At 42.7% G+C, this 27,112-nt stretch overlaps 2 protein-coding genes across 6 annotated transcripts in view; both read right to left on the bottom strand.

Moving 5' to 3' along the window:
• Positions 1-5,503: 5,503 nt before the first annotated feature.
• On the bottom strand, positions 5,504-15,015 carry LOC139538619 (uncharacterized). Of its 4 annotated transcripts, none has more exons than XM_071340870.1 (8): positions 14,622-15,015; positions 14,251-14,441; positions 13,994-14,054; positions 13,790-13,857; positions 9,723-9,825; positions 7,533-7,651; positions 7,203-7,348; positions 5,504-6,957 (listed from the first exon to the last, which is right to left on the bottom strand). In XM_071340870.1, exons 1-8 carry the CDS (start codon positions 14,683-14,685, stop codon positions 6,855-6,857), a joined length of 855 nt encoding a protein of 284 aa, XP_071196971.1. In that variant the 5' UTR covers positions 14,686-15,015; the 3' UTR covers positions 5,504-6,854. The 4 variants fall into 4 exon arrangements, with proteins under 4 accessions (XP_071196971.1, XP_071196972.1, XP_071196969.1 ...); XM_071340871.1 differs by having other exon boundaries at positions 14,251-14,369; positions 14,622-15,008; XM_071340868.1 differs by lacking the exon at positions 14,622-15,015 and having other exon boundaries at positions 14,251-14,613.
• A 214-nt stretch (positions 15,016-15,229) lies between these two features.
• The window catches only part of LOC139539176 (mediator of RNA polymerase II transcription subunit 14-like), a 50,371-nt gene continuing 38,488 nt past the window's right edge, over positions 15,230-27,112 (bottom strand). For both annotated transcript variants that reach the window (XM_071342051.1, XM_071342053.1), the window contains 4 exons: positions 19,901-20,008; positions 18,097-18,222; positions 16,361-16,550; positions 15,230-16,204 (listed from right to left, as the gene is read on the bottom strand). In XM_071342051.1, the coding sequence (XP_071198152.1) occupies positions 16,131-16,204; positions 16,361-16,550; positions 18,097-18,222; positions 19,901-20,008 (498 nt within the window). In that variant the 3' untranslated portion in view covers positions 15,230-16,130. The remainder of the gene's footprint in view (positions 16,205-16,360; positions 16,551-18,096; positions 18,223-19,900; positions 20,009-27,112) is intronic.

Raw genomic sequence — 27,112 nt, 5'->3', positions numbered from 1 at the left:
GAGAGAGAGAACAAGAGAGGAGCATCCTGGATTGCTGGATAGGAGGGAGGATGTAAATGATGCATTGAATGCACCATTTACCATGGCAGAGGTGAAAAGGGCAATAGGTAAGGCTAGGTTAACTTCACCTGGGAAAGATGAGGTGTGCTATGTTATGTTGGCCCATCTTAGTGATGAGGCACTGGATAAGGTATTGGTGTTGTACAACAGAGTGTGGGAGGGGAAACTACCAGGCAGCTGGAAGGAGACAGTAGTGGTACCAATCCGGAAGCGAGGAAAGGACCCAACGAGGCCAACAAGCAATCGGCCAATGGCCTTAACATCACATGTATGTAAAATTATGGAGTGTATGATAACGGAGAGGCTAACTTACTTCCTGGAGAGCAGGGGGTTAGTATCTCCACATCAGAGCCGATTCAGGAAGGGTAGGGGAACAATGGACCCAGTGCTCTGCTTAGAAGCAGAGAACAGGAGGGCTCAGGTGAACAAGGAGACTGTTGAAGCTGCATTTTTTGATGTGGAGAAGGCGTATGATATGATGTGGAAGAAGGGGTTGTTAATCAAGCTTGATATTATGGGGGTAGGAGGAAGAACGTACAACTGGATAAAGGATTTCCTGTTTGGAAGGTCTATCCAGGTGAGGAAGTCTCTTTCAGGTAGCTACATGGTGGATAATGGTACACCACAGGGGAGCGTGATTAGTCCTCTGTTGTCCTCAATCATGATTAATTATGTTTACTCTCAGGTACAGCCGGATATTGGGAGGTCGTTATTTGCATATGATGGGGCCTTATGGAAGAGAGGAAGAAATGTGCCACATATAGTCAGGAAGGTATAGGAAGCAATTGATGAGGTAGAGCGGTGGGCATTAATGTGGAGATTCAGGTTCTCTGTGGAGAAAACTCAGACAGTGTTCTTTACCAGGAGGAAGGTGGGAGATGAGGTATGCTTGAGGTTATATGGGAGAAACTTGGAGAGGGTGGGGGTCTTCATGTTCCTTGGGGTACAAGGAAGTGAGTGGGTGGAGGAAGATAAGCCAGAAAGAGCTTATCGTGAAGAGAGTTATTTGCTCTGATTCATGTGCAGTCCTTTATATCATTTGGCAGACAAGACCTGCTTTATGAGGTACTACAAACCCATGGCAGGAGTAAACAAATGGGTATACAGATAATATTTACAATGGTCCCAGCTCATGTGGGAGTGGAGGGGAACGAGGCAGTTGATATATTGGCTAAACAAGCACTAAGTATTTGATATAGTCCCAAATATTTTGTTAGCTTTTTTTAAGCAACGGGGCTGGCAGGTAGGATTAGGTTTCTCGCTGTCTCTGGCCTACACTCCAGTACAGTAGGTGGCGGTAATGCACCACAACGTTGGATGCCACCCTCCAATAAACCCCACCGAAGAAGACACGGACGTCGCAGTGTTGCCAACTTAGCGACTTTGTCGCTATATTTAGCGAGTATTCAGACCCCTTTAGCGACACATTTTCAAAGTGACTAGCGACAAATCTAGCGACTTTTTCTGGTGTTATTGGAGACTTTTGGAGACTGACGTGAAAGCACGTATTGTTCTTACTCTTCTCAAAGAGCAGCGGGTGCTGCCGTGGGCCCCACCCCCGTCCCAAAGCACTCAGTCCTCGGGCAGCAGTCCCTCCCAGCTGCAGTCAGAGCAGGAGATGTTCACCCCTCCGCGTCCAGACTGCAAATGAATTGCGCATGCGGGAAGCCGCCGCTGGCTGATCCCGCCCTGGATTACATTTTAAAAAACTAACCTGAATTAGGGCCAGACTATTTACCATGATTTTCTCACATTGCCATTGCCAGTTTTTTCTATTGTCTCTTTTTGGTCCATTTAGATTGTTAATGTAGAATGTATACAAAAAAATATACACTGCTCAAAAAAATAATGGGAACACTTAAACAACACAATGTAACTCCAAGTCAATCACACTTCTGTGAAATCAAACTGTCCACTTAGGAAGCAACACTGATTGACAATAAATTTCACATGCTGTTGTGCAAATGGAATAGACAACAGGTGGAAATTATAGGCAATTAGCAAGACACCCCCAATAAAGGAGTGGTTCTGCAGGTGGTGACCACAGACCACTTCTCAGTTCCTATGCTTCCTGGCTGATGTTTTGGTCACTTTTGAATGCTGGCGGTGCTTTCACTCTAGTGGTAGCATGAGACGGAGTCTACAACCCACACAAGTGGCTCAGGTAGTGCAGCTCATCCAGGATGGCACATCAATGCGAGCTGTGGCAAGAAGGTTTGCTGTGTCTGTCAGCGTAGTGTCCAGAGCATGGAGGCGCTACCAGGAGACAGGCCAGTACATCAGGAGACGTGGAGGAGGCCGTAGGAGGGCAACAACCCAGCAGCAGGACCGCTACCTCCGCCTTTGTGCAAGGAGGATCAGGAGGAGCACTGCCAGAGCCCTGCAAAATGACCTCTAGCAGGCCACAAATGTGCATGTGTCTGCTCAAACGGTCAGAAACAGACTCCATGAGGGTGTTATGAGGGCCCGACGTCCACAGGTGGGGGTTGTGCTTACAGCCCAACACCGTGCAGGACGTTTGGCATTTGCCAGAGAACACCAAGATTGGCAAATTCGCCACTGGCGCACTGTGCTCTTCACAGATGAAAGCAGGTTCACACTGAGCACGTGACAGACGTGACAGAGTCTGGAGACGCCGTGGAGAACGTTCTGCTGCCTGCAACATCCTCCAGCATGACCGGTTTGGCGGTGGGTCAGTCATGGTGTGGGGTGGCATTTCTTTGGGGGCCGCACAGCCCTCCATGTGCTCGCCAGAGGTAGCCTGACTGCCATTAGGTACCGAGATGAGATCCTCAGACCCCTTGTGAGACCATATGCTGGTGCGGTTGGCCCTGGGTTCCTCCTAATGCAAGACAATGCTAGACCTCATGTGGCTGGAGTGTGTCAGCAGTTCCTGCAAGAGGAAGGCATTGATGCTATGGACTGGCCCGCCCGTTCCCCAGACCTGAATCCAATTGAGCACATCTGGGACATCATGTCTCGCTCCATCCACCAAAGCCACGTTGCACCACAGACTGTCCAGGAGTTGGCGGATGCTTTAGTCAAGGTCTGGGAGGAGATCCCTCAGGAGACCATCCGCCACCTCATCAGGAGTATGCCCAGGGGTTGTAGGGAGGTCATACAGGCATGTGGAGGCCACACACACTACTGAGCCTCATTTTGACTTGTTTTAAGGACATTACATCAAAGTTGGATCAGCCTGTAGTGTGGTTTTCCACTTTAATTTTGAGTGTGACTCCAAATCCAGACCTCCATGGGTTGATAAATTTGATTTCCATTGATAATTGTGTGATTTTGTTGTCAGCACATTCAACTATGTAAAGAAAAAAGTATTTAATAAGAATATTTCATTCATTCAGATCTAGGATGTGTTATTTTAGTGTTCCCTTTATTTTTTTGAGCAGTGTATATATATGTTATGGTTATGTCACGTTCTGACCATAGTTCTTGTGTGTTTTACTTGTTTTAGTGTTTGGTCAGGACGTGAGCTGGGTGGGCATTCTATGTTGTGTGTCTAGTTTGTCTGTTTCTATGTTTGGCCTAATATGGTTCTCAATCAGAGGCAGGTGTTTTGTGTTGTCTCTGATTGGGAATCATATTTAGGTGGCTTGTTTTGTGTTGGGGTTTGTGGGTGGTTGTTTCCTGTCTTTGTGTTCGTTTCACCAGAGAGGACTGTTTCGGTTTGCCATGTTTGTTATTTTGTATCGTTTGTAAGTGTTCGCGTTATCGTCTTAATTAAATCATGTTGAGCACAAACTACGCTGCGTCTTGGTCCGATCCCTGCTACACCTTCTCTTCAGACGAAGACGAGGAAGGCTGCCGTTACAGAACCACCCACCAAACTCGGACCAAGAAGCGTAGTAACGGGCAGCAGCGACAACAGCAGCAGCGGCCCATTACACAGGACTCCTGGACATGGGAGGAAATTCTGGAGGGTAAGGGACACTGGGCTAAGATTGGAGAATATCGCCGCTCTCGTGAAGAGCTGGAGGCAGCTAAAGCCGAGGAGCGGTGGTATGAGGAGGCAGCACGGAAGCGTGGCTGGAAGCCCGAGAAGAAACCCCCAAAATTTATGGGGGGGGGGGGGGGGGGGGCGGCTAAAGGGGAGTGTGGCGAAGTCAGGTAGGAGACCTGCGCCAACTTCTCGGGCTTACCATGGAGAGCGAGAGTACGGGCAGACACCGTGTTATGCGGAAGAGCGCATCTGAGCTGCCTGCCTGTCCCGAGCCGTCAGAGCCGCCCGTCTGTCCCGAGCCATTAGAGCCGTCCGTCAGTCAGGAGCCGATAGAGCCGCCCGCCAGTCAGGAGCCGATAGAGCCGCCCGCCAGTCAGGAGCCGATAAAGCCGCCCGCCAGTCAGGAGCTGCCAGAGCCGCCAGCCAGTCAGGAGCTGCTAGAGCCACCCGCCAGTCAGGAGCTGATAGAGCCGCCCGCCAGTCAGGAGCTGATAGAGCCACCCGCCAGTCAGGAGCTGCCCGCCAGTCATGAGCTGCCCTCCAGTCATGAGCTGCCCTCCAGTCATGAGCTGCCCTCCAGTCATGAGCTGCCCTCCAGTCATGAGCTGCCCTCCAGTCATGAGCTGCCCTCCAGTCATGAGCTGCCCTCCAGTCCGGAGCTGCCATTCAGTCCGGAGCTGCCATTCAGTCCGGAGCTGCCCCTCTGCCATAAGCTACCTCTCTGTCATAAGCTGTCCCTCAGTCCTGAGGAGTTTCCTCAATCTAGTGGGGACCGTTGTGAAGGTTCCTAGGCCAAGGTCGGCGGCGAGGGTCACCACTCAAAGGACGCTAAGGAGGGGTACTAAGACAATGGTGGAGTGGGATCCTCGTCCAGCGCCGGAGCCGCCACCGAGGACAGATGCCCACCCAGACCCTCCCCTAGAGTTTTAGGTGGTGCGTTCGGAGTCCGCACCTCAGGAGGGGGGTACTGTCACGTTCTGACCATAGTTCTTGTGTGTTTTACTTGTTTTAGTGTTTGGTCAGGACGTGAGCTGGGTGGGCATTCTATGTTGTGTGTCTAGTTTGTCTGTTTCTATGTTTGGCCTAATATGGTTCTCAATCAGAGGCAGGTGTTTTGTGTTGTCTCTGATTGGGAATCATATTTAGGTGGCTTGTTTTGTGTTGGGGTTTGTGGGTGGTTGTTTCCTGTCTTTGTGTTCGTTTCACCAGAGAGGACTGTTTCGGTTTGCCACGTTTGTTATTTTGTATAGTTTGTAAGTGTTCGCGTTATCGTCTTAATTAAATCATGTTGAGCACAAACTACGCTGCGTCTTGGTCCGATCCCTGCTACACCTCCTCTTCAGACGAAGAGGAGGAAGGCTGCCGTTACAGGTAAAAAAAATTCATGTTTTACTGTGACTTGTTGTAGGCTCCTAAGTGGACCATAAGGTTAAAAACCAAACCAAATTAAGAAAACTAAACTAAAAAAAAAAAAAAAAAAGTTTTTTTTATTTGTTATATTTCACCTTTATTTAACCAGGTAGGCTAGTTGAGAACAAGTTCTCATTTGCAACTGCGACCTGGCCAAGATAAAGCATAGCAATTCGACAAATACAACAACACAGAGTTACACATGGAATAAACAAAACATAGTCAATAATACAGTAGAACAAAAAGTAAGTAAGTAACCGAGTGTCTCTTTTGGGTCACTTTTGCCGGTCCCAATCACTAAAAGACTTTGAAGTCATAAATTGGAGGAGGGTTGGAATTGTGACATAAAAAAAACAAGAAACGACAGAAGAAAGTTCATTTGTAGTTCTAAACATATTTAGGATGTTTTTTTACTCACTTTTTGTCTCTCCCACGATGTTATTCCTCTCTCCTACAGCGTCCATCACAATTACATGCACATGGCCAAATATGAAAATTAGGTGATGACGTCATTTAGCGACTTCTTGCGACTTTTAGGACAGCCAACAGCTACTTTCCTTACTGAGGAGTTGGCAACACTGCGTGACAGTGCAGGCTAGCTGAGTAACACAAGTTGATAGCCAAACGGCAGGCTGCCATTAGCAACGAAAATATCCTTAACTTATTTTCTGCGATTTTAAAATAATCGGTTCAATGACATACATCTGGTGTATTAGAAGCAAGTATTGGTACAATGGTTTTCTTTAAAATGTGTATTTATTTAGACGAAGATTGACCATAAGGATTTCCATTTTTCCATTCACTATCCTGTTTTCCGCTAACAATGCATGCTCTACCGCGATCGGCCTTGAACTTCTGTGGCTTCAATGAGAAGGTGCGGGGGGGCAGTCGTTCTTCTCTTTGATCTAACTTTATTAAACGAGCACCATTTGCCCGATTAGCCTGTTCTCTTTCAAATCTATGACTCGTGGTCAATCTCTGTTATTGAAATTCAGAAGATTTTCAGTCTATAGGCTTATCTCTCAATTTAATTTATTGGCCAATGTAAACATTAATTTGTTCAAATGCAATTTCATACAGTAACATTATTTAGCACCTCTTTTTAGACATTTGGCCTAACACATTTATAACACATTCATTAACATTCATCCACTTAACCAATGAGAGCTCAGGACCCTATTCAATAAAATGACAGTGACATGTCAAAACATCATTCTTGAATCACTGGGTGGGTCTGTCGGACATTCATTTCAAAAAGATTAACAAATGTTGACCCTCAGCTCCACGGGTTGGTAATATGTAACTCCACGGGTTGGTAATATGTAACTCCACGGGTTGGTAATATGTAACTCCACGGGTTGGTAATATGTAACTCCACGGGTTGGTAATATGTAACACAATGTTAGGTGTTGTGAGGTCAGGTGAGATGTCATAGCTGGGACACAAAGGTCATGGCTGGACTCAGGTCTTCAGTGAGTTCCTCTGGTAGCGAGGAGACTGTTGACGTTATACTAAGAGTCAGCTCCAATATCCTGCAGGGGCACACATTCCAAAAGAGTAGACTATGATTGTAACCGTAAAGTTATCACATTAAACCAATGAATAATAACTGGGTTTGGAGTTAGGTTGGGTTAGGTTGGGATTAGGTTAGCCTGGGATTAGGTTAGCCTGATATTAGGTTAGCCTGATAGTGAAACATGGGGCATTCACTGCACTGCAAGGAAAGTGTGATAATTGAATGCAGTCCATAAATTAAAGCAGTAGCTCCTGCTCTCACCAGCTGATGTAGTGTGCTGGGAGCTGAGGCTCCTGTCTGGAGCCCTCCTCTGTCAGCAAAGATGTCTTCATCTGTCTGAAGTTGGCCTCAATCTCTTTCTTCAGGACCGACAGTGGCTGGATACCTCGGAATGAGCTGAGCACTTGCTACAACACATGAAGGTAAGATAAAGTGTGTAAATCACTGTGAAACCGTGAATGTGCAATGGGGGAAATTATTATTGTACTGTCGAGTTTGACCTATGAATATAATAAACATAGAGAGCAGACTGATCGGCTACCAATAGAATAGAATATACAGAATAGAAATGAGTAGACCATATTCACTTACATATATAACTGACAGCTGGTGGGCGATGTATTTGTGGCTCCCGAGATGTTTTACATCCTCCTCTAGCTGCTGACTAAGTACTAGTAGCTGATTGAGCCTCCCGATGTGTGAGAAGTATTCTGCAACAGAGACACAATCTTAGGTATAAGCGGTTATAAAGGTGAAATGTCTGTTTATAAACTGCTTATAACCATTGCATACTACACTGAACAAAAACATACAATTTAAAAGATTTTACTGAGTTATAAACTCAGCAAAAAAAGAAACATCCTCTCATTGTCAACTGCATTTATTTTCAGCAAACTTAACATGTGTAAATATTTTTATGAACATAACAAGATTCAACAACTGAGACATAAACTGAACAAGTTCCACAGACTTGGAATATTGTGTCCCTGAACAAAGGAAGGGTCAAAATCAAAAGTAACAGTCAGTGTCTGGTGTGGGCACCAGCTGCATTTAAGTACTGCAGTGCATCTCCTCCTCGTGGACTTCACCAGATTTGCCAGTTTTTCCTGTGAGATGTTACCCTACTCTTCCACCAAGGCACCTGCAAGTCCCAGGACATTTCTGTGGGGAATGGCCCTAGCCCTCACCCTCCGATCCAACAGGTCCCAGACGTGCTCAATGGGATTGAGATCCAGGCTCTTCGCTGGCCATGGTTCATATAAGGAAATCAGTCAATTTAAATAAATGCATTTGGCCCAAATCTATGGATTTCACATGACTGGGAATACAGATATGCATATGTTGGTCACAGATACCTTTTTTTTTTTTTAAGTAGGGGCGTGGATCAGAAAACCAGTCAGTACCTGGTGTGACCACCATTTGCCTCATGCAGCGTGACATCTCGTGACATGTAGCGTGACATCTCCTTTGCATAGAGTTGATCAGGCTGTTGATTGTGGCCGGTGGAATGTTGTCCCACTCTTCTTCAATGCCTGTGTGAAGTTGCGGGAAAATGAACAGAGCATCCCAAACATGCTCAATGGATGACATGTCTGTTGAGTATGCAGGCAATGGAAGAACTGGGACATTTTGAATGAGTGGCACAACAATGGGCCTCAGGATCTCGTCACGGTATCTCTGTGCATTCAAATTTCCATCAATAAATTGCAATTGTGTTCGTTGCTTATGCCTGCCCATACCATAACCCCACCATGTGGCACTCTGTTCACAACGCTGACATCAGCAAACCGTTCACCCACTCGCCATCTGCCCAGTACAGTTGTAACCAGGATTAATCCGTGAAGAGCACACTTCTCCAGAGTGCCAGGGGCCATCAAAGGTGAGCATTTGCCCACTGAAGTCGTTTACGACGCCAAACTGTAGTCAGGTCAAGACCCTAATGAGGACATCTAGCACGCAGATGAGCTTCCCTGAGACGGTTTCTGACAGTTTGTGCAAAACTTCTTCAGTTGTGCAAACCCAAAGTTTCATCAGCTGTCCGGCAGGTGAAGAAGCCGGATGTGGAGGTCCTGGGATGGCGATTACACGTGGTCTGCGGTTGTGAGGCCGGTTGGACGTACTGCCAAATTCTGTAAAATGATGTTGGAGGCGTCTGATGGACATGCCTGCAATCAGCATGCCAATTGCACACTCCCTCAAAACTTGAGACATTTGTGGCATTGTGTTGTGTGACAAAACTGCACATTTTAGAGTGGCCTTTTATTGTCTTGTGTAATGATCACGCTGTTTAATCAGCTTCATGATATGCCATACCTGTCAGGTGGATGGATTATCTTTGATATAATAACTTTTTGTGCGTATGGCACATTTCTGGGATCTTTTATTTCAGCTCATGAAACATGAAACATGAGACCAACACTTACATATTGCGTTCATATTTTTTTTCAGTGTAGATATGTGTCTAGTGTGGGTAATTCTAGTTCTGAAGGGCAGGGTTTTGTTCGAAACCAGTTTTTACACACCTGGTTCAAATAACTGTAGTTTAAATTCAAGGCTATGATTTATTTTATTTTTACTTAACCTTTATTTAACAAAAAAAAACACATGATAGGTTGAATCAGGTGTCAGTGCTTGGTCTCCCTAACCCCCAACTGGTACAATAATTATTGCTGAGTGGACTATCCTGTTTAAATAAAGATGAAGTGACCTGACCTCTTAAACCCTAACTCAATATCATCAATAGGGGTGTCTCCACTGGGCTGCTTTAACCCCTGATCTTACCATCCATTGGGGGTTTCTCCAGCATGTCTACTGGACTGCCCTGGATGAGGAACACCTCCACGCGAGGGTACATGGTCGACAGACCCACCATGTCAAGATAGTCCTGAAAAAAAAACACATCTTTCACAATTCTGACAAATCACATTAATGAAAAAATGTAACATCCCCTTAAAAATACTTGAGAATATATTTGGCATAGGAGCTCAACTGATGATTTAAATACTTCTTAGGGGTTCAAGCAGCAAAGCTGGGTGAAACCCTGTTAAATTTGTTGGCGTTCATTATTCAGGTTCTCCACAGATTTGGTGAAAAAACTTAATGTGAAATTATAAGGCTGAGGAGGATATAACCTTGCATGATGGTAAAGGGCAAATGGCCACAGCCTGCAATGCCATGCCAATTGGCCACATGGTGGCGCTATAACAAGTGATTGAAATTGCTAACTTTGAAAGCTCACGCCCCTCACCCTGTGTGACCTAGAGTGCAAGTCAGCAAATAAGTTACTCTCCTCACAAAAAACACATTTGCCTCAAGGAACCATAAGGTCCGCCATTTTGAATTTTGTGAAAAACACAATGCTACTCTAGCACCGAATGACCAATTGTCATGAAACTTCATATTTAGCATCTATGAACCAAGGTCTCTCAATGCAATATTTTCCAGGCTAATATCTCAAACAACATGGCCACTATGGACCAATAAATATTCAAGTGTGCGTGATTTAAGACGTAAATGCATGTAAATCATGCATGGTTATTCATATAACTTGATGTACATGTTCAAAACACTGTAAAGACTAAACATATGCAAGCGCAGGCAGATCGACCATATTGTGGTACTATAATGGGAACATATTTATCTCTTGATTGGTTTGACCCACAGTCATGAAATTTTGCCCACATGCTCAGCAGTGTCGTAGTGCCATTTCTTTAGGTGCAGGAGAGCATTTATTTTTTTGTTACATCATTATTTCTCAATCAAAGTTTGTACAGACAGATGTAGTCTACTGAATATTTGTATAGAATGTGCATAAAATGCATCCTACAATTTCAATGTCTGTCTATGCCCACATATTATCTCAAGAAAATTTTATATTTTTGATACCCTCAAACACCAAGTTAGCAATACCTAATTTCAAAAATAGGCATTCATCACTGACAATCGTGAATGATAATTCTTCACATTTTACCGGTGAAATGTCCAAACTGCGTCTGCATGCCAATCATTTGGTCATCATGGGAATATGCATTTAGATATTATATTACTGTTTCGTGAGTGAATTAGAGCAGATGGTGTTAACAAACTATTAGCCTTTGTTGTATTTTGATTCAATCAAAGCATATATCCTGCCGAGTGGCGTGCGCTGTTGAGTTTTGGCCGCATGAGAAAAGCAATGTGAATATTTAGCTTCAGCTCTTATAATCTCACTAGAAATTAGGTGTTTTTAGTGTAATGTTATAGGCCTAACTATGCTATGATATTAGATTTGGTTCTGTTATGTAAAATACTCCTTCATCATTATGTGATCTTGCTGGACATAATTGTTCAGCTTCAGAAATTATTTTCCAAAAATATTTTTACCAGCTCCATGTATTATCAAATCAAAACATGTTATGCTCCGGCAGCACTACATCCCTGATGCTCAGGGATGTGAGTCTAGCTAACCTGTATAGTATGGTACTGTTTGGCTGCATGGGGGCGCTGTTGGACAGGAAAAGCCATTCATAGAAGCTTATTGGCTTATAGTGGCCATATTAATTGAGCTAGAGGCTCGCCGATCGGTCTAGCGGTTCTGGAGACGTTTAAAGTCAACAACATCAAAAGCATTTTGCACGACCTGTTTGATTTTGAGTTCTGATATTTGGCAAGCGTGGTAAGTAGTACAGAAGTAGCTAATCCTAGGGCGATGTGTCCAATTTGTCCAGATGGTTGCACTGTATGGCCATAGCTTGAACCCTGCCCTTCCCCAAAACGTGTGTAAATATTGGACTATAAATTGTGCCTTCCTGTCATATTGTTATGCTAAAATGTTCATTCTACTCTACTGAGACATTTACTTCATGTTCGTATTCTTACATTTAATTATTTCTTATTGTTGTTGCATTGTCGAGAAGGAACCTGCAAGTAAGTATTTCGTTGGACTGTGTTTCCCTTACCTACAACTAATACAACTTGAAACTTGCTGCTTGCAGCTATATTTACGGTTGAAGTCGGAAGTTTACATATGTAACAGTATAACTTTAAACCGTCCCCTCGCCCCGACACGGGCGCGAACCAGGGACCCTCTGCACACATCAACAACTGACACCCACGAAGCGTCGTTACCCATCGCTCCACAAAAGCCGCGGCCCTTGCAGAGCAAGGGGAAACCCTACTTAAGTCTCAGAGCAAGTGACGTAACTGATTGAAACGCTACTAGCGCGTACCCGCTAACTAGCTAGCCATTTCACATCCGTTACACATACACCTTAGACAAATACATTTAAACTCAGTTTTTCACAATTCCTGACATTTAATCCTAGTAAAAATCCCTGTTTTAGGTCAGTTAGGATCACCACTTTATTTTAAGAATGTGAAATGTCAGAATAATAGTAGATAATGATTTATTTCAGCTTTTATTTCTTTCATCACAATTCCAGTGGGTCAGAAGTTGACATACACTCAATTTGTAGTTGGTAACATTGCCTTTACATTGTTTAACTTCGGTCAAACGTTTTGGGTAGCCTTCCACAAGCTTCCCACAATTCCTCCTGACAGAGCTGGTGTAACTGAGTCAGGTTTGTAGGCCTCCTTGCTCGCACACGCTTTTTCAGTTCTGCCCACAATTTTTCTATGGGACTGAGGTCAGGGCGCTGTGATGGCCACTCCAATACCTTGACTTTGTTGTCCTAAGCCATTTTGCCATAACTTTGGAAGTATGCTTGGGGTCATTGTCCATTTGGAAGATCCATTTGTGACCAAGCTTTAACTTCCTGACTGATGTCTTGAGATGTTGCTTCAATATATCCACATAATTTTCATTCTTCATGATGCCATCTATTTTGTGAAGTCCACCCGCCCCTCCTGCAGCAAAGCACCCCCACAGCATGATGCTGCCACCCCCATGCTTCACGGTTGGGATGGTGTTCTTCTGCTTGCAAGCATCCCCCTTTTTCCTCCAAACATAACGATGGTCATTATGACCAAACAGTTCTATTTTGGTTTCATCAGACCAGAGGACATTTCTCCAAAAAGTACGATCTTTGTCCCCATGTGCAATTGCAAACCATAGTCTGGCTTTTTTATGGCTTCTTCCTTGCTGAGCGGCCTTTCAGGTTATGTCGATATAGGACACGTTTTACTGTGGATATAGATACTTTTGTACCCGTTTCCTCCAGCATCTTCACAAGCTCCTTTTGCTGTTCTGGGATTGATTTGCACTTTTTGCACCAAAGTACGTTCATCTCTACGAGACAGAAAGCGTCTACTTCCTGAGCGGTATGACAGCTGCGTGTTCCCATGGTGTTTATACTTGCATACTATTGTTTGTACAGATGAACGTGGTACCTTCAGGTGTTTGGAAATTGCTCCCAAGGATGAACCAGATTTGTGGAGGTCTACAATTGTTTTTCTGAGGTCTTGGCTGATTTATTTAGATTTTCCCATGATGTCAAGCAAAGAGGCATTGAGTTTGAAGGTAGGCCTTGAAATACATCCACAGGTACACCTCCAATTGACTCAAATTATGTCAACTAGCCTATCAGAAGCTTCTAAAGCCATGACATCATTTTCTGGAATTTTCCAAGCTGTTTAAAGACACAGTCAACTCAGTGTATGTAAACTTCTGACCCACTGGAATTGTGATACAGTGAATAATTATAAGTTAAATAATCTGTCTGTAAACAATTGTTGGAAAAATTACTTGTGTCATGCACAAAGTAGATGTCCTAACCGACTTGCCAAAACCATAGTTTGTTAACAAGAAATTTGTGTAGCAGTTGAAAAACAAGTTTTAATGACTCCAACCTAAGTGTATGTAAACTTCCGACTTCAACTGTATATGTTGTTATAGGTTGATGTGGTACTACCTCCAGGTGCGGCATAGGTTTTGGCAGGTGTTCTAAGCATTGGAGCATCTGATCAATAATCTCTGCTCCTGGGTAAATACAAAAGGGACATTAGACACTCAGGGTAGGAATCACAGGTCTGTGGTGCAATAGGCAAGGTGATAAGAGCTGCAGTTCGGGTTAGGCCTACTTCAGAGCATCTGTTCTGTTCTGATTGAGACTCACCTTGCTCCTGGAAAGTGTCCGACTCCTCAGGGCTACAGTCCTGTCTCAGCTGCTCCTGGAACTGTAGAGTGAAAATACATTTCAAAAGAGGACGTGCACAAAGAAATAGAGTAGGTCTACTAAACATAATACAGTTTATTTCCAAATACACAATATCAAAATCTCTCAAGTTCTCCATTACAGTACTCTCATACTCAAGTGTATCAGTAAGTTCTGGTGAGGAAGGGTATACTCAGATGGGGTGCATGAGTTCTCACCTGGTGTACCTGTGCCCTGATGAGAAGGTCCAGTTGTCCACAGAGATACAGCATCTCCAGCCCCACCTGCTCTGGACTCAGGTGGACAGGCATCAGGGGTCTCTTCACATTCAGCTCAACTGACCACAGGGGTTTCAGCACATAAGGTCCCCCCCCCCAGAGGGTTGCAACGTTTAGATCAGTACAGATAGCTAGGAATGTAATGTGTAGAACTGAGGAATCCCTATTGTACGCGATAATCTGTGTACAATGCGACAACATAAATAATTTTAAATCAAAGCAGTACGCCATTGTACGGCGTGTGATAACCTGTTTAATCGCACATGCAATAAATTAACTAAAAAATGATGGGTCAATGATGCTCGACTTACCTTTGAATTTCTCGTGATAAACGCACGGCTGACAGAGCGCCTCGGAGAAGCTGACTGCTGCCATATCTCGATTAGCGTTATCAACCTATTATCTGACAAACCGACCTTTATCATCCAGAAAAAAATGAAAATAAATAACGTTGGTGTGTTAGTGGCCGTGTATCGCTGCGGAAAACATTTGTATTTGCGCTCATTGCCGATCGGAATTATTTGTCTGATACAAGGGGTGCGTTCAAGATCACTGAGGTATTTTTGAACGGTTCAAGATCAATTCATCGTTGAGATCCAATCCATCAAAAACATTCAGCAATGTGAAATAACGTACATCATGAGAAATGAAAACTAGCAAAAGCAAGTATTCATTGGAAATACAGCACACACTCAACTAGAAGAACGCTTGATATAATATACATCAGATCAGTAGATATAGCCTACCATTTTAGATCGAACAGCAGCTTTGAAGTTTTGAACGTACCTCTATTGAAGACCAGTCTGCTTTCTGGATGATGTCATCATAAATCGATACTCAGAAAGGCGAAAGTGGCTGTTTTTATTTAGTCTCATTGTGAATCACCAAAGAGACTGGACAAAACAGACAAATTGACAACTCACGTTTTTGACTGGTTTATTAAATAGTAATCAAAGACAGACAATGGGTCTTCGATTCTTCATTCAGGACTCAAAAGCAGTCATAATAAAATACAGCTGGCTTATAAAGTTTGTCACAGTTTAACAGTATTTCAAAGTGACACATTTGAACTAAAAAGGGACTAGGTCTTGACATCAATCAGGGAAAAAGACATTTAAATAGTTTACTAAGAAAGAATACATCCCCAATACCACAACAGTATTGATATCTTGCGTTATAAAAAAAAGAAAGAATGTGAAGTCTCACACTAGTAAAAGTCCTACTTATCCAGCTGGCTTATTATTCTTTTCAATGCTGAAATATACAACAATGTACATATTTAGGTAAACACCCATATTCTTAATTTGTGAATCCTTTGAAAAGAAGTGCATCTGGAGAAAGACAAAAAAAATATGTATTTTTGGCTGCATTTATACACACAGCCCAATTATTATATATTTTTCACTAATTGATCTTTTGACCAATCAGATCAGCTCTGAAAATTATCTGATGTGATTGGTCAAAAGACCAATTACTGGAAAAGAATATCAGAATTGGGCAGCCTGTGTAAAAGCAGCCTTTGAAGTTCTTTTTACACCGAAAACTTATTTCAAGATACGCTCCTTAATTGGAGTCATGTGTTTTATCAAGAATAAACCATCTTCTGCATAATTCTGCTCCCTTTTTCCGACAGACAAAAAATCTGTTTTAAGTCGGTTGGCTGAGGCAGAGAGGAGATATGTTGCATTAGGAAATCCAGAGCGCACACTTCGTCTCCAGTTCACTAGACTCCGGAAAGGAACGTATCCCTGTTCGAGAATGGAACCGCATTGAGTTGGGTTCTGGTTCTAGTTCCATTTCTGACCAGGGAGGTGCGGCTGCTACTGGCGACCACCGGGGGGCAGGTTGAGGTTGGCCATGAGCTCGTGAACTGAGGCAAAGATAGTGCACTCACCTAAAAGGAGACAAAAACACATCCAATGTTAGTATACCACCATTAAAAAACATCTAAAACAATGTTTTTCTTGCTTTCCTATCCAATCAAATCTTTCACAGTGCATCTTATTTCCTGTTCATATTCTATTTTTTGTGTATGGATAATCTCACTGACCCTGTCGTGCGGGGTGCAGCTCATTGAATCGCTTGAGGATGTTGGAGACCATGAGCGCTGCAGCCCCAGAGGAGGAGTGTTGTCTCGGGATGTCTGCCTGCTGGGTCAGGCCCGTGGCCATGTCGTATACGATGGGAACAATGATGTTCACCGGCTCCTGGGGCACCGGCAGCCTCTGGGTCAACTGGAGCTGAGGAGAGAACATGGTTAGCTATACTTTACACAACTTCAGTACACTTCACTGGAATTCAATTGTAAAGCATTAAAACAAATACATGGTAACATAAACCCTCTTTTATAAGACTTACAGTACCAGTCAAACGTTTGGACACACCTACTCATTCAAGGGTTTTTCTTTATTTTTACTATTTTCTACATTGTAGAATAATAGCGAAGACATCAAAACTATGAAATAACACATATGGAATCATGTTGTAACCAATAAAAGTGTTAAACAAATCAAAATCTATTTTATATTTGAGATTTTTCAAATTGGCCACCCATTGCCTTGATGACAGCTCTCAACCAGCTTCATGAGGTAGTCACCTGAAATGCATTTCAATTAACAGGCGTAATTTGTGGAATTTCTTTCATTAATGCCTAATACAGAAGATAGCCTTATTTCGTAAAAGACCAAGTCCATTTTATGGCAAGAACAGCTCAAATAAGCAAAGAGAAACGATAGTCCATCATTACTTTAAGACATGAAGGTCAGTCAATGTGGAACATTTCAAGAAGTTTGAAGTTACTTCAAGTGCAGCTGCAAAAACCATCAAGCTCTATGTTGAAACTGCCTCTCATGAGGACCACCACAGAAAAGACCCAGAGTCACCTCTGCTGCAGAGGATAAGTTCATTAGAGTTACCAGTCTCAGAAATTGCAGCCCAAATAAATGCTTCACAGAGTTCAAGCAACAGACACATCTCAACATCAACTGTTCAGAGGAGAATGCGTGAATCAGGCCTTCGTGGTCGAATTGCTGCAAAGAAACCACTACTAAAGGACATAAATAATAAGAAGAGACTTGCCTGGGCAAGAAACATGAGCACTGGACATTAGACCGGTGGAAATCTGTCCTTTGGTCTGAGGAGTTGGGGGTGCTTTGCTGGTGACACTGTCAATTATTTATTTAGAATTCAAGGCACCCTGAACCAGCATGGCTACCACAGCATTCTGCAGCGATACGCAGTCCCATCTGGTTTGCGCTTAGTGGGACCATCATGTGTTTTTCAACAGGACAATGACCCAAAACACACCTTCAGGCTGTGTAAGGGCTATTTGACCAAGGAGAGTGATGGAGTGCTGCATCAGATGACCTGGCCTCCACAATCACCCGACCTCAACCCAATTGAGATGTTTTGGGATGAGTTGGACCGCAGAGTGAAGGAAAAGCAGCCAACAAGTGCTCAGCATATGTGGGAACTCCTTCAAGACTGTGTTGGAAAAGCATTCCTCATGAAGCTGGTTGAAAGAATGCCAAGCGTGTACAACGCTGTCATCAAGGCAAAGGGTGACTACTTTGAAGAATCTAAAATCTTAAATATATTTTGATTTGTTGAACACTTTTTTTGGTTACCACATGATTCCATATGGGTTATTTCATAGTTTTGATGTGTACACTATTATTCTACAATGTAGAAAATTGTAAAAATAAAGAAAAATCCTTGTATGAGTAGGTGTTCAAACTTTTGACTGGTACTGTATGTAACAACACTTGTCAAAAGGTCAGTACTTACGAAAAAGAGCATCTTGGACTTGAGCACCACCGCAATAGTTCCTGGGGGGGCGATGGGAGGGGCACTAGGGGGGATGGTCAGACAGAACTGAACATTCCACTTCAACTGGGTGGCCTGGTCAGGGAACTGAAGAGGAAAGGAGGAAGAGAAGTGAGAGAGACCATCACAACCATAACACACGTGTTTCTGGAAACTAAGTGTATGTCGCACGTCACTACTTCACAGGAGCTGCATTTGAACATAATTCTTTTTATGTTTTTTGGTAGAAATGCCTTCTGCAACGTGAACTTTTATTTGCCTTAATAACAAACTTGTGTTTCATCCATAAAGAATAATAAAATTGTTAAATTATGAGCCTAGTTGGTTTAGCCACGGAAAAAGTCAGGAACCTTCCCGCTAGCCATGATTCGCTGAGATAATGAATGGGCTGGACATGCCGGGAGATGAGTTTCGATTGGTCTGCCATGTAGCAAGCTTCTGTTTATAATGTGAGCTGCTCAGTATGTGTTGATAGTCCTTTCTACTGAACTGTTTTCTAAAGATATAACGTTAGACATCGAGAACTACAAAGGTTTGGCTATGTTTCTCAACAACATTGATGCCCTGAATTTAGCAGGCACTATCGACAGATCAGTTGGAAAACGTTATGGGCTACTTTCTGCACACGCCACGGTCATTGTGGATCGGAGTGACTTGGCAACGCTGGCCAACAAGATGTCGCTACAAACAAAACAAAGTTAAATTGTTCCAGTCTGCCGTGAAGCATTCATCTATTTATATGGGTAAGAGTCTATCTACATTTTCAGATTTCAAATTTGGTCAGAAAGTCATTTTTATTGCAAGTTAATACCACGTACTATTAGTTTGCTAGCAAACGTTGGCTCGATAGCTAACGTTACATGCATGATCTGTATAGTAATATTCTAATCAGAAATCCATTTACATTGCTAGTTATAGCCTAATGTTAGCTAGCTAACATTGAACCTAGTTTGTTAGCTTTAGCTACCTGCAGATTAATACTACAGCTATGACAATGTTGGTATTGGTAGTAGTACGAGTTGGGATTATGCCAGTTCATTGTTTAGCTAGCTAGCTACATGTCTAAACAAAGACTCCACTTCGGACGGATTATTACGTGACCCATAAAAAATTAGCCAGGTGTGTCTGTGGGGTGGTTATAGCATTTCCTTCACATGACCCATCAATTTAGACAAGTGTGTCGGGTATCATCTAATTATTATAAAATATTTATACAATATTTTTTATCTGGACACTTTGTTTTTGATATTGCTACTATGCAAGCAACCATTTCAATGTACTGTTTACACCTTTATTCTGTGCATGTGACAAATACTTTTTAAATTGTTTATTTATTTTAATTTTAAATTGCCTGTGTTTACCACATGACCTTACATGTGAATCCTTAAAGAGATGGGTGGGGCTAAGGCTTTTAGAGGGTGTGAACGATGCTGAATGGGTGTAGACAAGGGCCATTTTCTCAAAAGTGGGGTTACAAGTTTATCAACTTCAAAGCAGAATTACTTTCCCATTGTTCCCCAACTGCAGTGTATGATGTACCATTTTCTAGCTCTGTGTTTCTTTTATCCAATGTAAAAAACACAATTTAAAAATGTTGCTACATAAAATGGAATCGAGGCGGTCGCTCATATATTTGTCTCTCACACACAGGCAGAAACACAGCCAAACATATCACCTGCCCCTCACATTCATAATGGACACAAAGTTATCTATGGAGCAGCACCACCCACCCAGCAACAACCACAGCCAGAGGTAAAGGCCTCACCAGTTCGAGCTTCATGATGCGGACACAGTCCCTGAGGATGTTGGTGGGGGCCCCAAGCAGCTTGGTGAAGGCATTCAACGTGTTGTACTTGAACGGAGGGCCGGCCACCTGAAGAGAAGATGGGGGGGATAAAGGGACAAAGCGAGGGAAAGAGAGAGGAAAAGGACATGAAGAGGGGAGACTTGACTTAATTTTATTTTTAGTCAAAGCCTACCACTACACATGTATATTCTTGCACTTTTTGAAGATAAAGAGGGAAATTCAAACAAATGACAGGTTCTGTTGTCCCACAGCCTTTTCCAGCTTCAGATTCAAATGACCTGCTATGAGGTCAGTTCACCCAGTGTTAATCAGATCCTATTCTGCCAGAGATATGTTGTATTCCAATGCAATGGCTCACTTAGTTGTGTGTGTTTGTAGAGTGCATTCGGGAAGTATTCAGAACCCTCAACTTTTTCCACATTTTGTTACGTTACAGCCTTATTCTAAAATAGATTAAATAAAAACATTTCCTCATCCATCTACACACTATACCCCATATTTTCATTGAACCTTTATTTAACTAGGCAAGTCAGTTAAGAACAAATTCTTATTTACAATGACGGCCTACCCCGGCCAAACTCGAACCTGGAAGATGCTGGGCCAATTGTGCTCCGCCCTATGGGACTCCCAATCACGGCCAGTTGTGATACAGCCTGAAATCGAACCAGGGTCTGTAGTGACACCTCTAGCGCTGAGATGCAGTGCCTTAGACCGCTGCGCCACTCGAGAGCCCAATGGCAAAGCGAAAACAGGTTGATTTTATTTGCAAATGTATCAAAAATAAACAAAAATACCTTATTTACATAAGTTTGGAAAGGCACACACCTGTCTATATAAGGTCCCACACTTGACAGTACATGTCAGAGCAAAAACCAAGCCAAAAGGTCAAAGGAATTGTCCGTAGAGTTCCGAGACAGGATTGTGTCGAGGCACAGATCTGGGGAAGGGTACCAAACAATTTCTGCAGCATTGAAAGTCCAGGAACACAGTGGCCTCCATCATTCTTAAAATGATAGAAGTTTGGAACCACCACGTCTGGAGGAAATCTGACACCATCCCTATGGTGAAGGGATGAGAGAGATCCTTGATGAAAGCACTCTAGAGCAGGTTCAGGGCCTTAGTCTGAGGTCAAGGTTCACCTTCCAACAGGACAACAACCCTGGACATCCCGGGTGGCGCAGTGCTAGCAATTGGCCCAGCGTCAAACGGGTTAGGGGAGGGTTTGGCCAGCAGGGATGTCCTTGTCCCATCGCGCACTAGCGACTCCTGTGGCGGGCGGGGCGCAGTGCACACTGACACGGTCGCCAGGTATACAGTGTTTTCTCCGACACATTGGTGCGGCTGGCTTCCGGGTTAAGTGGGCACTGTGTCAAGAAGCAGTGCGGCTTGGTTGGGTTGTGTTTTAGAGGACAACGCATGAGTGGCTTTGGGACAAGTCTCAATGTCCTTGAGTGGCCCAGCCAGAGCCCGGACTTGAACCCGATCTAACATGGGAGAGACCTGAAAATAGCTATGCAGCAACACTCTCCATCCAACCTGACAGAGCTTGAGAGGATCTGCAGAGAAGAATTGGGGAAACTCCCCAAATACAGGTATGCCAAGCTTGTAGTGTCATACAAAACAAGAGTCCAGGCCGCAATCGCTTCCAAAGGTGCTTCCACAAAGTACTGAGTAAAGGAGCTAAATACTTATGTAAATGTCAATATTATTATTTTTAAATACATTTGCAAACATTTCTAAAAACGTGTTTTTTGTTGTTGTCATTATTGGGTATTGTGTGTAGCTTGATGAAGGAAGAAACAATTTAATACATTTTATAATAAGGCTGTGACGTAACAAAACGTGGAAAAAGTCAAGGGGTCTGAATACTTCCCGAATGCACTGTATATCCAGCATATGCAGAGGAGTGGTCAGCTATTGGGGCCAGAGTGACTGCGGATGTGATTCGATACTGTGATTTTATTGTGATTGGAGGTTCCAAACATATTGCCCACCATATCTCTGCTGCAGAGGGACAAGAGAGCCATAAGAACGAGTTTTGATCAGTCATGGAAATAAAAATGCTGAAACAAATTGGCTCCCTATTTAAAAAGAAGATGGAGAATAAGCTGTGAAGGAAAAATACTGGAGTTTTGATTCAGGTACAGCCAACTAGCAAAAAAAATAATATTGCGATCTTGTCAATACTATACATCGTCAAAAATAATATCCCGATATGTAACTGTATCGATCCCCCCCCCCATCACTAAAAGTAAAGTGGAGGGACTGGAGAGAGAGAGAACTTAGGTAATCAACGAAAGACATGCATGCAGTAATCTTGGTTAACCCAGAACATTTTTTGTGATCATGTGAACGCATTCTCTCATTAGAGCTAAGTAATGTTTCTTTGGCTACTGCCCAATTCTCCACTAGTGATTGTCAGGTCTATTATTGCTTTTTTTCATGTTATTTCAGCCCTGGAGGCCAAAGTGACAGCCAGTGAGCGAAGGGTGGAGGAACTGGAGAGAGAGAATGCATGCAAATTGTCAAAGGATGGCATACATGCACTAATAGGGCCGCCTTAAAATGTTTGTGAGCTGGTCATGTTGGATTTGTCTACTACCCAATTTCTCCCTTAGCGATTGTCAGGTCTTTTGTCACAATTTCAACCCTGGAGGCCAGAATAACAGCCAGTGAGAACGGGAACACAGGTAATAAGAGAAGAGCACCTATTTTTGGCAAGCAATGCAGTGACTTTAACTGTAATAATTTTAAAGTTTATCAATGTGTGTCCTTTCATGCTGTTTTAGCCCTGGAGGTCAGACTGAGTGCCAAAGAAAGAGAGGTGGATGAGCTGAAGAGTGAATGCAGGTAAAACACTTCACCTTTACCCATATGATTGTAAGGTTCAGTACATGGGGCATTCCGCCGAATCTGCCTTTTCCGTAAATATGCATAAAAAGTATCTGTTTAATGCATTATATTATCAAGCAAAGTGTCCTGCACTTTGTTCTAATTGAAATTAAGATACATCATGTAAAACCTTAATAAAAGCTACCATGAACACTGAAAAAATTTGATTTTAGCCCGTCCCCACAATCTCTAACACTACACTTCATCATAAAATATGATGATTAGAATCCAGAAATCTTATTTTCTTGTATTATTGTGTGACTATTTCCAATTTAGACAAAATAAATTCTTACCGGAAAATCATAATATGTTAGTTAAAATATACATTTTAGTCGTGTCCCCAGGTTTTCACTCAGTCCTGTTACCCTGACAAGTTCCCCCCTCAAAAAAATTGGGACATTCCATTAGTCACATGATCAACAGGAAGTAGCATCATTTGAGTCTCCTGAAGGCCATGGGAAGACTAAAAGTAAGTTCTCTCACTTTTTTCTGTATTTTTATCATATTGTAAGTATGACTGAGAATGTCAATCTCAACATAGTCCTGTTAACTAAATTATTTCTTAGATGTTAATTTTTTTTTTTTTTAAGATAGTTTTGGCAAACCACTTGAAGGTGCTAAGTGTTCTCATGCTATTAGCATTGATGCCATGTGGCTACATTTCATGTATTTGCTAATGCTAAAATCTCATGCCTGTTACTTTCAGTCCTGTTACTCATATGAAGGGTAACAGGACTGAATAAGAGTAACAGGAGTGAGAAGTTTGAATTAAATAGCCATTTTAAATGTGTATCTGGTATATACATTAATTATTTTACTATTCTCTTGATTTTAAGTTTTACAGTTGCAATTACTGAAGGTGTTTTCAGTTTTACAATGTGAACACATTACTTACAAGGAGCCAATCCATTAAGTGCTGCAGAGAAGCAGCGGCGCTATCGCACTCGACGCCGACCCAGAAAGGAGAGAGATACGTAAAGAAGGAACAGCAGAAATACAGGGAGGACACAGCATCAGGCAGGAAGAAAAATGTCAATAACTTTAGTAAGAGGGAAAAGCGCTGACGTCGCAAAAAGTGGAGGGAGACTTACCACAGGATCAAGTCCAGGAAAGAAGCCCTAAAGCACCTCACCTCCAGATAGCCCCCAGCTTTCACTAGACAGAGTTGTTAATCCAGAGCCAAGCACTTCTAGGTCAGGATGAGAGTTAGTGCTAGTGTATGAAATGGATGTGTAAAATGAGTGATAGGGCATATAGATAACATTTTACTGTAGCCACTTATTAATTTAATTGAACAACTATTGTAATTGTGATGTACTTGTGTGTTTTAGGCAAAAAGATGAAGGGCTTAAAAGGAGGTGAAAGACAGAAGCTCCAGAAACAAACTGAATAGCTACAAAAGCAGCTACAGACACAAACCTGGAAAAAGGAGAGGTAAAAGAAAAAACTTCAGCTTATGAAACAGAATAATCCATCTCCACATACAAAAGTTGACAAAAAAAAAATGAGACTGCTTCACGTGCTACAAAACAAAATACCCTTCTCTTCCTTGAGGCCTTAGTGGAAGACATCCGACAGAGGCACAGCAACTCACGGGGAGAAAGGGAAAGGCAACTCATCTCAAAAGATAGTGACAGGAAAACTTGTGTTTAAGCTGCCATGTCTCTCCCAAAGTTAATTTGGGTTTTCAAAGAAAAGGTGGCTGATGAATGCAAAGAATGCAGAACTAAACTTAAACTTCGTAAGGAAGAGAAACAATAGGGTGGTAGATGGCTTCATAAACAAAGTCCGAGATTTTTACACCAGGGATGATGTCAGTCGAATTACGACTGGGAAGAGGCAGACCCTCACCCAGAAGAAAATCTAAAATCAGAAGAGGTTCCATTTGGGCACGGTGAAAAATCTACATTAAGTTTTTGGCAGAACATGATGGGTCGATCTCATACTCCCTCTTATGCTCACTGCGCCCCTTTTGGGTTGTTCAACCAACTAAGTGACCAGGAGACTTGCATGTGCAAACAGCACGAAAATCAGAGTTTTATTGTACAGAAACTACACCACCTGAAGATCATCAACACTTTCAATCCTGATGAACTTCTAAAATCCATCACATGCAACACGGAGTGCATGAAGTGCATGTATGGAGAATGTGCGTTGTGCAAGGACTTCTCTTGTCCCGTCTCTGGCCAATACAATGATAAGAATGAATTGACTTATGTCCAGTGCGCAACTGTGGATAAGGAGCACAAGAATGTTCCTAATGGCGGCACATCCAAAGTCACCATAATAAAAAATGAAGACTTCCAGACCACCCAAGAGCAACTGCTGGAACAGCTGAACCTGATGCTGCGTAAGTTTAAGAGCCACACTTACAACATCAAGAATCAGTTTACTCACTACAGGGCACTGAAACAAGGCTTGAGAGCACATGAATGCTTAATTCATGTTGACTTTCCCGAAAATTATACCCATAAAGGTGTGCTTTATGGGCATACAACCCCCCGATCGGTGTCCTTCTGCACAGTGTCCCCCTCTAGACAGAAGGGCCAACCAGCAATCTGGCAGCACTGGTCACCAGTGCTTGTTTATGTGCAGAGTGCACATCCAGAGGTCTCCACTATCCATTTTTACAGTGATGGTGACCTTTGCACTCAGTACAAGCAGCGAGGGGAATTATCCCTGATGCTTCCGCGCTGTTTTCTGTGTTGAGCAAGATGGATACAGCAATCAAGTTGTTTTTTGTGGACCAGGAAGCAGTCGACAGAGCAATGTCAGAGATTCCCAAGGATATGCCACCAGTTCCATCTACGATGAAGATGCAGTAACCCTAAGCCATGGAGAGCTGACCTACAGGGATGTCAGCTGCTTGTGCACAGCAAGATAACATCTGAGCTGTGAGTGCTTTAATGCAAAGCATTTCACATTCAAATCGACAGAAGTCTCCCACGACCACACACGTCAAGGTTCGTTGTATGAAAAGGATTGGGGCTAACAGGTTTTGCTGGCCAGCCCTAGCGAAGACATCGTTTGGTACCAGTTTCAAGACATCCTGTGTACCATCCCACCAGTGAGGCAAGTCACAGCTCGTTACATGGAAATTGACATCGAAGTCTGGGCCAAACTAGAGACTGTTTATTAGAAAAGGCCAGGCAAGTTTTTGTTCATTAATTTATTGCAATTCTATATGAACTACAATTGTATGTCGTATTTGCAAGTGAATGTTGTGTTTTATATGCAGAAAGTAGTATTTAAGTTAGTATTAGGTACTGGTAGTTAATGTAGAGATCTGAGGATCTGCTTCATATGCTCAGCTTTTTGTATTTGTTGTCTTTGCCTTTTGTGGAGGAAGATGGAAAACCCATACTGTGCAGAGGCAGGAGCCAGACACAAATACTGCAGGGAGAGGAGTGATACTCAAACCTTCTCTCGGTCTCTCTCCACCGCCCATCCCCACCCACCCACCAACACGCACACGCTCACATACACAAACTCATGCAAAAGCATACACACAATTGTTACTGCTTTCATGTTTCTATTTAGACTGAGATCTTTTTTGCCAAATATAATGACCTCTGTTTTATCTTTGTTTAATTGAAGGAAGTTCTGTGACATCCAGTTATTCTCACACACAAGCGCTCATTCCTGTTACTCAGCGCTCATTCCTGTTACTCAGCGCTCATTCCTGTTACTCAGCGCTCATTCCTGTTACCTAATAGTTTTTTTATTTAAAAAAGAAAGATAAACCACTTATTTTTCAATTATGTTTGGTCCATCATTTAAACAATTGTTTGATAAATCACATGATAGATTTTTGATCAAATTGAGGTTGGGGTCTCCCTTAAAAATAAAAAAATGGCTTTGTGTTTGTCACGTATACTCCCTCTCTGGCCTCTAGGTCACCAGACTGCTGATTATTACGCACACCTGTCACGCACCAGTGCTTATTGACACTAACCTGGACTCATTCACCTCCTTGATTATGTCACTACCTTTGGTTCCTTCCCAGGCGTTATTGTTTCTGTTTCATGTCTGTGTGCTGTTAGTGTTTCTTGTTTTGTATTATGTTTCATTTATTTATTAAATATTCACTCCCTTGCTTCCCGACTCTCAGCGCACATCATTAGTGTTCTTAAAAAAAATACATTTTGCCTGCATAAGTTGTGACTTTTTAGCTACAGATATATATTTTTTGAAAATGTAACCAATAATTTATTTAAAATACCCACTTTATTGATGGAAAACAAGTTGGCATGACTTTTAGTTGATATTTAAACAGTT

Source organism: Salvelinus alpinus, chromosome 14, assembly GCF_045679555.1.
Source record: "Salvelinus alpinus chromosome 14, SLU_Salpinus.1, whole genome shotgun sequence".
Classification (NCBI taxonomy): Eukaryota; Metazoa; Chordata; class Actinopteri; order Salmoniformes; family Salmonidae; genus Salvelinus; species Salvelinus alpinus.
This window is presented reverse-complemented; position numbering and strand designations above follow the sequence as displayed.

What these genes read in the sequence shown, in the direction of transcription:
- LOC139538619 (XM_071340868.1), bottom strand. Translation starts at nt 14,541, where the DNA reads ATGGCGTACTGCTTTGATTTAAAATTATTTATGTTGTCGCATTGTACA. An exon ending in GGACACTTTCCAGGAGCAAG is followed by an intron (nt 13,858 to 13,993) that starts GTGAGTCTCAAT and finishes GTATTTACCCAG; the next exon opens with GAGCAGAGATTATTGATCAG. An exon ending in AACCTATGCCGCACCTGGAG is followed by an intron (nt 9,826 to 13,789) that starts GTAGTACCACAT and finishes TTTTTTTTTCAG; the next exon opens with GACTATCTTGACATGGTGGG.